Consider the following 9,153-nt stretch of genomic DNA (forward strand, 5'->3'; position numbering starts at 1 on the left):
ATGGAGGCGTCGAGGGGGCTTGGAGCGCAGAGCGGTTTGGTCGTTCGCTGAGCAGTGTCGGTTCTTCGCTCGTCGACTGCGGCTCTTCCTCGGGCAGCGGAAGCGGCGCTGCGGTCGGAGAAGTGGCCTGAAACTTCGGCGTTGGGTAGGCGTTCGTGGGTTTACCCGCGGCTTCAGGTTCTGCCAACTGTTGGCGCCGCGGGCCGCGGCCGTTGGGAGCTGAGCGGCGGGGGCTGTTCGGGCCGCTGGCGTCGGGTCGGGTGTGGGGCCTGGAGGTTTCCCCTTGGGGCTTTGTTCCGGAACTGCGTCCCCGCCTTTTCCCGGCGGTGATTCAGAGGTCCCGACGCCGGGTTCCGGGCAGTCGGGCCTCCGCCCGTCGAGGGAGGGAAGTGACTCCTCCCCGCGCTCCCCCTCCCGGGGGAGGCTGCCGCTTCTCGCAGCCTGAGTCATTAGGGGAGGGGGAGGAGGTTGGCGGCCCTCGGCCATCTGCTGCCGCGAGGTGGGGCGCGGGGAGGCGGGAGGCCCAGCGGAGGGGCCAGGGTCTGTTTCTCCCCCCGCAGCCCCGGGGGCGGCCCGGGTGAGCGCGGCGGCCTTATCTTCGGGGTGTCTTTCTTAGGTGAAAGAAAATGGCCCGAACCAAGCAGACTGCTCGTAAATCCACCGGTGGGAAAGCCCCCCGCAAACAGCTGGCCACGAAAGCCGCCAGGAAAAGCGCCCCCTCTACCGGCGGGGTGAAGAAGCCTCATCGCTACAGGTAGGTCGGGCGGGGGAACAATGGCCCGGCGGTGGCCGGCTTTGTGCGGCAGCGTCCGCTCACCCCCTCCCCTGCTCGCTGCAGGCCCGGGACCGTGGCGCTTCGAGAGATTCGTCGTTATCAGAAGTCGACCGAGCTGCTCATCCGGAAGCTGCCCTTCCAGAGATTGGTGAGGGAGATCGCGCAGGATTTCAAAACCGACCTGAGGTTTCAGAGCGCAGCTATCGGTGCGCTGCAGGTAAGACAAAGGTCTGGAGCGGGGGGAGGGCTGGGCGGTTTCCGCTGCCCGAGGGGGATTAATAGTGTGGCTCTTGTCCTCCACAGGAGGCTAGCGAAGCGTACCTGGTGGGTCTGTTCGAAGATACCAACTTGTGTGCCATCCACGCTAAGAGAGTCACCATCATGCCCAAAGACATCCAGTTGGCTCGCCGGATACGGGGAGAGAGAGCTTAAGTGAAGGCAGTTTTTATGGCGTTTTGTAGTAAATTCTGTAAAATACTTTGGTTTAATTTGTGACTTTTTTTGTAAGAAATTGTTTATAATATGTTGCATTTGTACTTAAGTCATTCCATCTTTCACTCAGGATGAATGCGAAAAGTGACTGTTCACAGACCTCAGTGATGTGAGCACTGTTGCTCAGGAGTGACAAGTTGCTAATATGCAGAAGGGATGGGTGATATTTCTTGCTTCTCATGATGCATGTTTCTGTATGTTCATGACTTGTTGGGTAGCTATTAAGGTACTAGAGTTGATAAATGTGTACAGGGTCCTTTTGCAATAAAACTGGTTATGACTTGATCCAAGTGTTTAACAATTGGGGCTGTTAAGTCTGACCATACATCACTGTGATAGAATGTGGGCTTTTTCAAGGGTGAAGATACAAGTCTTAACCACAGTGTAACTTAGTTTCCTTTAAAAAAAAAAAAAAAAAAAAAGTAAACCTGGCAGCTATAGAATACACTATGTGCATTTATAATAGCTATTTTATATATTGTAGTGTCAACATTTTTAAATTAAATGTTTTACATTCACAAGTGGTGGGGAGTCTTGTCATTAAGGTGTGTGTAATTTAGAGTCCAGTTGGTTTTCTTCTGACTGCACTTGTTCTCATTGTAGTAAAATGCTGTGTGCATTTATACCTTGCATAAGTCCTCATTCTACCACATGTTAACCCTCTAGCTGATAATGCAAACACTAACTGGGGGATTTTATTTATAAGGGCTCTAGAAAAAAACGAGTTATTCACACCAGCATCATCATAACGAATATTCTGAACTAGTTAGTGCAGCTTTTCATTGTGTTGTGTGGTTGGTCTCATAACTAGGTTGAGTTTTTCTCCTCTGCTGAGAGGAAACAGTACCGAAGTTTTTTCTTGTGGCATTTGTATTATAAAAACTTGGTGTGGGGGGAGGAGCACAAAACTCCAGCCCACTGAACCTCTGCCAATTAAGATGGTGTTGGGTTAGGTTACATCTGGTTACTGTCCTGGGAAAATCATTTTTATAGAGATGGCCTTCCAAGTGGTTTTAAAATTTACTGAAGTTTTTAGGTCAATTATGTATGTTGACTAAATTTACAAATAAACTTGTTTATCCAACTAAGTGTCCAAAACATAAATTGAATGTACTAAGTTTTCACATGTCCCTTTATCTAGGTCCTTGTATACTAATGGTTTGAGCTTAGATCATTTCAGGTGTTGCTTGGTGGACAAAGGAACCTTTTATTTACAAAGACACTGTAGAAAGCTTGTGAACAGCTCTCTGCTTGATTAAGATGCCATAATACTGCTGTATTTGCAGCGTGGGCTAAGACAAAAGTATATTAATAAGCTTTTCCCCCCACTCCCGTTCCATAGTGTAGAAGCCCGGAGGTGTAGAACTCAGTCTTAAACTTCAGTATGAAGCCAGTTTCCTTGTGCAATGATGGCTACTAAAGCGTAGTAAGTGCATGTCAGTGAGACAGCATGAGAGCCAGCAGTCATCAAAGCATTCCACGTTTGAAGGTAACAACTGCTTAAAGTTATGCCCCATTAAAATTGCTTTCTCAAAAGTTTAGGTTAGTTTCAAATGTAAGATTTTGGAAGGAAGGTAGAGTAGGTATCTTTCAGGTCGTGATAATGAGCTCCTATGAAAGAATGCAATATAATGACCTGCTTTTCTAGAAAGTTCATCATCAGCCCTGGAACAAGCACACAATGATTCCTCAGAGTGTGCTTCAGAATGAGATTAAGATCAGATGTTGGAATGTGCTATGCTGTGGAGTGTCTGGAAACAAGTACAGAAACCTGGCTACGGTGACGAGTTAGCTTCTGTTTACTACCTGTGACAACCCAAGTGGGTGACTAGTTAGTGAACCTTCTCCAGTCTGCAGGCTGGCATAGAAGGCTCTCAGATTATATTGGGCAGCTTGCAATCTGCCGAAGCAGCAACTTGCTTTCCACACTTGGCTGGAGCACTCAACTCAGAAGGCAAAGATAGCTTTTGGTTGTAGGCAGCTTCCTGTATGGGATATCCCTCGGTAAGAGTAAAGGAGCAGAGGCAAAGGAGAAAAGCAGAAGTTGGAGCTGACGCAGGTATCCTATGCCCTTGATGGATGAGACTAAAATAAAATTTTTGAAGTTAAGATTTTCTCATTTCTCAATGGTTTTCATTCAAATGATAATGTCTTTAAAAAAGTTTGGGGAAATGTCCAAAAAGCACTGACTTCTGATTCATCTGGGGCTGGGATGTGTGCATTCAATAATAAGGAAGCTCCCTATTGAGGTGACCTCAGTGATAGTTGGCCCAGGACAGTGCCAGTCTGTGCCTGTTGAGGTGGTGTATTTTATTTATTTATTTACTTTTTTGTGTGTGATGGAGTCTCGTTCTGCTGCCCAGGCTGGAGTGCAGTGGCACCATCTCGGCTCACTGCAAGCTCCGCCTCCTGGGTTCACGCCATTCTCCTGCCTCAGCCTCCCGAGTAGCTGGGACTACAGGCGCCCGCCACCACGCCCGGCTAATTTTTTTTTTGTATTTTTAGTAGAGACGGGGTTTCACCGTGTTAGCCAGGATGGTCTCGATCTCCTGACCTCGTGATCCACCCGCCTTGGTCTCCCAAAGTGCTGGGATTACAGGGGTGAGCCACCGCGCCTGGCTTATTTGTTTTGAGATGGAGTCTTGCTCTGTCACCAGGCTGGAGTACAGTGGCGCGATCTCGGCTCACTGCAACCCCCGCCTCTCAGGTTCAAGCGATTCTCCTGCCTCAGCCTCCGGAGTTGAGACTACAGGCAAACGCCACCACGCCCGGCTAATTTTTGTATTTTTAGTAGAGACGGGGTTTCACCATGTTGGCCGGGATGGTCTCCATCTCTTGACCTCGTGATCTCCCTACCTCGGCCTCCCAAAGTGCTGGGATTACGCGTGTGAGCCACTGCGCCCAGCCGGTGTATTTACTTTTTAGAGACGGGGTCTGGGGTCTCCCTATGTTGCTCAGGTTGGTCTCAAACTCGAGCTCCCAAAGTGCTAGTATTACAGGCGTCAAGTGTGTTTAATAGTGCCTGTGTTTACTGTTCTCTGTCCCAATATGGCAACTTATGCGGTCGTTCTACCTACCCATAGCATGGTGATGTGAGGTGGGGAGCCAGTGAATCTTATTTGTATAGGGACGTGTCTCAGGAAAATAAGGTCAAATTGTTTACCCACCAATATTCTAATTATACCACCTTCAATCTGAAAACGGGACATAATTTGTTTTGTCCCTTAAACTTCAATCATCTTATCTACATAGTCAGTTTTGGGATGAAGCAGGGCTGTTTTACCCAGAACCAGGGGTCCACAGTGTAACCAGAATAGGGAAAAGGAGGGGTGAAGAGGAAACGGGAGAAATGAAGGGCAGCGGGTGTTCCCTCACTAATAGTGGACCCAGCTTCTGACCTGCAACTTCATCATGAACAAGTGGTCTTCCAGCCACCTTCCTGAGGACACAGGCTAAGGGCTTCAGGACAAGTGGAGTTTCAGAATTTGCTTGGGTTTCAGAATTTCTGGGAGCCAGAGTCCTGTCAGGACCTTGGGTAGTTTTAGCACCTGGCCCACTGTTCCTGGCCTAGGGACCATCAGCCAAAGGGAAGGAGAAGAGGCCCTGAGCTGACTGCCTGGACTGGAAATTAACAGTTCTAACTCATCGATTCACTGGATGATTCCCCAACAGTGGTATCTGCTGCTCAGCTCCCCCTGCCTGGCTCCTTGAAAACACTGCCTGGTGTCAGGTGTCAGGGTAGGGTCTTGCAGCCCTGGAAAAGCAGTCCCTTTCTCCTGAATCACCTTCAGGTAGGTCAGTAGAGGGACTGACTGCGGAACACAGTCAGCTGTCTGCAATTCAATCAGCAGGAAACAAGGGCTTGCCCTATGGTTTCTGCAAGATGGCCCTGGCCTGTGTTCAGATTCAGAGACTGAGGCCTATGGCCAGTCTAGGCCGCCATAGAGAAGGGCCAGGTGGGTAGTTTTCACCCCTTCTGCAGCTGTCTTACAGGGGGTGCTGTGGTCCACTGGGCACGAGATCCTTGAGCCCCTATCCTGGGCATTCTCTCCTCATCCCTTGGAGCGGGAGCATTTTAATCATCTTGCCAAAGGAATCGCAGTCCACCTCTCTCAGCCCCACCCCAGGCACTGATCAGTCCCACACCTTGCCCGGGCCCTCACAGCCTCTTCCTTCCCTCACCCCTATGGTGCTCCTGCCTGCCCCTGTGGGCATTCCTCAGGGAGATGCCCTGATCACAAGGATGTCACCAGTCTGTGCCACTCTATCAAGCTGGGCCTGGCTTCTGACCAGCAACTGCTGCATGAAAGCTGGCCATCCAGCGTCCTCCTCCAAGGCAAGGCTAGAAGAAGGGGAGAAGGGGTAGGCCTCTGTCGGGTTGCCAACCCAAATTCTACAGCACCCTCAGAAGACTAAGGATGCCCTCTTCTTGGGCCGGGTGGCTGGCGTTTTCCCTCCCTGATCCCTTTGTCAGCAGGTCTGGGGAATGAGGGGGGCTGCAGGCCGAGGTGGGTGCAGCTGAGACAGCGCTGTGTTTATGCACAGAGGAGTTTGCACAAGGCCTCTATTGCGAGGGGCTGTGGCGTGAGAAGGGGCTGGAGGATACTGTCCTCCCCTTGGGGACTCCTACTCCCTGTGGTCCTGCTGACGGCCCAGCAACCCCTGACTATCAGTGATCCCACCAGACACTGTCTCCCTCCAAGCAGAAAGTCACAGGATTTCTCTGGGATGCGCCCCAGCATGTTCTGGTGTCTCCACCTGAGCACTATGCCCGGTGGCCAGCAGGGGCCAGTCTTGCAGGTCAAGCACACCTGGGAGCAGCGCTTCTTCGCTGTCTCCCGAGCCGAGGTCTCTCCACTGGAGCCCAGCCCGCCTCCTACCTTATGACCCCTCCCCATGGAGAAAGCTAAGAGGTCCTACAGTCACCCCCTACTGGGAAAGCAAGAAGTGGGGGCTTCAGTGAGGCTGTAGCTCCTAGAGGGGCGGTAAGGCCATGCGTGATCTGGAAAAGGGTGCAGAGAGAGGGACATGGTGAGGCAGCCAGGGTCTGGGGCCTTCTTGCTGGCAGCTGCTAGCTCTCATCAGGAAGCTGCAGTTCTGGGGATACACACAGTGGGATGGAGGGTAGGCAGAAAGGGAGAGGTTCATCCCAGACATTACCAGTACCAGGGACAAGAGGGCTCCAGGGAAGGAGAGGGAGACGGGCTGCAGGCTTAAGGCAGGTGGCCTTTGCTGAGGGGTGTGTGAGGGATTGTGCCTGTCCTCATGGAGGTGGAACCTGGGCTCTGTTAAATCCCTATTCATGTACCACCTCCTACGTAGGCCACATTTTCCCCCCATAAGCTCCTCTCTGCCAGGCACTGAGCCAGGGGGCCAAGCAGAGGGGTCCGCAGGGGCTTGGGTCCACAGCCCAGGCATCACGGCCCTCACAGGGCTCTGCCTCCCCAGCTCCACACCTGGAGTTAGTCTCAATCCACCTGCCCACTGCCAGCGGCCTGAGGCCTGGGCAGCTGCAGTGCCAGCCAGCAGCTTTCCAGCCAGTGTGAGGCACAAGAGGAGACAGCCTCGGCCCTGAGCTGTCAGCTGCATCTTGTAGGTCTGGACATGCTCCTTGGCCAGCAGCAGGGTGGTTGTCAACCTAGAGGGCAGGAACTTCAGGGACAGAGTAGGGGCAGCAAATAAAGCCAAGACCTGCAGCTGGGTTATCCGAGCAGGGGCATCTGAGACCGGAGGGAGACGAGAAGCTCCTGGCGCTCCGAAGGCAGGGAATGAGTGTGTCTGCCCCTGGAATCACACCTGACACATAGCAGAAGTTCCAGGAGTGACTGCTGACCGAACCCAATGGCCCCAGCAGCCCCCAAGCACAGCTGGCTGGATCAGCTCCCAGCATGGGTGGCAAAGAATCAGTCTGGTTCCCAAAAGCTTTGGTTACTGGCCTGGCTTCCAAACTGAGAGTGTTTCACGTAGGCACTGAGTCTGAGAGAGCAGCTGCCCCTCCTGTCCCTCACCAAGAGGCTGAGCTTTAACTCTTGACACTTTCGTAAGCAGAGGCCAGTAGAGCAGAGGCTGCAGCAGTCCAGGAAACAGTAGTGGCTGAGAAAATGGGCTCAGGGGCTGGGAGAGGTGGTGCATGCCTGTAATCCCAACACTTTGGGAGGCTGAGGTGGGTGGATCACTTGAGGCCAGGAGTTTGAGACCAGGCTGGCCAGCATGGCAAAACCCCATCTCTACTAAAAACACAAAAATTAGCCAGGTGTGGTGGTGCATGCCTGTAATCCCAGCTACTCAGGAGGCTGAGAGAGGAGAATCGCTTGAACCCGGGAGGCGGAGGTTGAAGTGAGCCGAGATCACGCCACTGCACTCCAGTCTGGGCAACAGAGTGAGACTCCATTTCAAAAAAAAAAAAAAAGACGCTGGTAGTAAACAAGCAGTGCTGCCCCGCAGGTGCATCTTGGTGAGATATCAGCCCTGAGGTCTGGGCTTCCCATGATGGGCTCAATATTATTATCAATATTCCAGAATGTTATAGAAGGGCAAAGGGAGCCCAGATCAGGAAATAGGTTAACCCTCTAGAAGAAACAATAAAAGGAATCTCCCAGAATGGGAAAGATAGTGAGCCATCTGCTGGGAGCAAGATGTCCGTCTCTGAAAACACTGGGAGCCATGGACCTAAGTCCGTCAGGGAATCAGGCTGTGACTGCAACGCAGAAGCCAGGGCTGCGTCAAGTGTGTAGTCCTGTGAAACACAAACGAAGGCCAAGTTGAGCAAGGAGGGCCCAAGGATTTGGCTTTTGTGTAGAAGACAGACACGGACTCTCGTGGAGAAGAGGCATTTTGGAGTGCCTGTCCTCAGCGGGAGGTCAGGTCGTGCCGTGGCCTAGACAAACATTGTTAGAGCCAGGTGCAGTGGCTTACCCGTGTAATCTCAGCAACTTGTGCGGCTGAGGTGGGAGGACTGCTTCAGCTCAGGAGTTGAAGGCTTCAGTGAGCTGTGATGGTGACACTGCATGCCAGCCTAGGTGACAGAGCAGGACCCTGACTGAAAAAACAAAAAAAAAAACAAAAACCCACCTCTAAGCCTGTCTAGGTCACCAGACACCTGGCTGGCATGCATGGCATTCCCACCACTGGCTAGTATGTCCCAGTGGTGGATATAACCCAGAATTCTATCCAGACGCCTCAGCCCTATGTGATAATCAGCAAGATACAGGCAAGGTTCTCAGCCAGCAGAGCAGAGGACAAACCTCAGGGTGAAGTGTTTCCATTACCGTGCCACCTCCCCGCTAATCCTGAGACATCTGGCCAGGAAATGGGGGGAGGGTCAAAGGAGACTTCACTCTGAACAAATTTCAGTAACACACTAGATGGGATTCAAAAAAGACAGTAAACACATTTCCCAGACAAAATCAATGTTTCAGAGTCCATCTTGAACAAACGGACATGCTTCGCCTTATGCCAAATTTTTTTTCTTTTTTTTTTGAGACGAAGTTTCACTCTGCAGCCCAGGCTGGAGTGCAGTGGTGCCATCTCGGCTCACTGCAACCTCTGCCTCCCGGATTCAAGTGATTGTTCTGCCTCAGCCTCCTGAGTAGCTAAGATTACAGGCGCACGCCACCACGCCTGGCCTATTTTTTGTATTTTTAGTAGAGATGGAGTTTCACCATGTTGGTCAGGCTAGTCTCGAACTCCTGACCTCAGGGGATCCACCTGCCTTGGCCTCCCAAAATGCTGGCATTACAAGTGTGAGCCACTGCGCTCAGACTAATTTTTGTATTTTTATTAATTTATTTATTTTGAGGTGGAGTCTCCCTGTTGCCCAGGTTAGAGTGCAACGGCACAATCTCAGCTCACTGCAACCTCTGCCTCCTGGGTTCAAGCGATTCTCC

The 9,153-nt window shown here is 51.7% G+C and overlaps 1 protein-coding gene across 1 annotated transcript; it reads left to right on the forward strand.

Moving 5' to 3' along the window:
- LOC116484078 (histone H3.3A) lies at nucleotides 1-2,351 on the forward strand. Its single transcript, XM_032178819.2, has 4 exons — nucleotides 1-145; nucleotides 617-754; nucleotides 839-992; nucleotides 1,079-2,351. Exons 2-4 carry the CDS (start codon nucleotides 627-629, stop codon nucleotides 1,205-1,207), a joined length of 411 nt encoding a protein of 136 aa, XP_032034710.1. The 5' UTR covers nucleotides 1-145; nucleotides 617-626; the 3' UTR covers nucleotides 1,208-2,351.
- The last annotated feature ends 6,802 nt before the right edge of the window (nucleotides 2,352-9,153 follow it).

This window comes from Hylobates moloch, unplaced genomic scaffold (assembly GCF_009828535.3).
Source record: "Hylobates moloch isolate HMO894 unplaced genomic scaffold, HMol_V3 SCAFFOLD_15, whole genome shotgun sequence".
In the NCBI taxonomy this organism is placed as follows: Eukaryota; Metazoa; Chordata; class Mammalia; order Primates; family Hylobatidae; genus Hylobates; species Hylobates moloch.

Excerpts from the sequence above, each read along its gene's own strand:
- LOC116484078 (XM_032178819.2), top strand. The coding sequence starts at position 627 with ATGGCCCGAACCAAGCAGACTGCTCGTAAATCCACCGGTGGGAAAGCC. Across the intron at positions 755-838 it reads AAGAAGCCTCATCGCTACAG|GCCCGGGACCGTGGCGCTTC; the intron begins GTAGGTCGGGCG and ends TGCTCGCTGCAG. Across the intron at positions 993-1,078 it reads CAGCTATCGGTGCGCTGCAG|GAGGCTAGCGAAGCGTACCT; the intron begins GTAAGACAAAGG and ends TGTCCTCCACAG.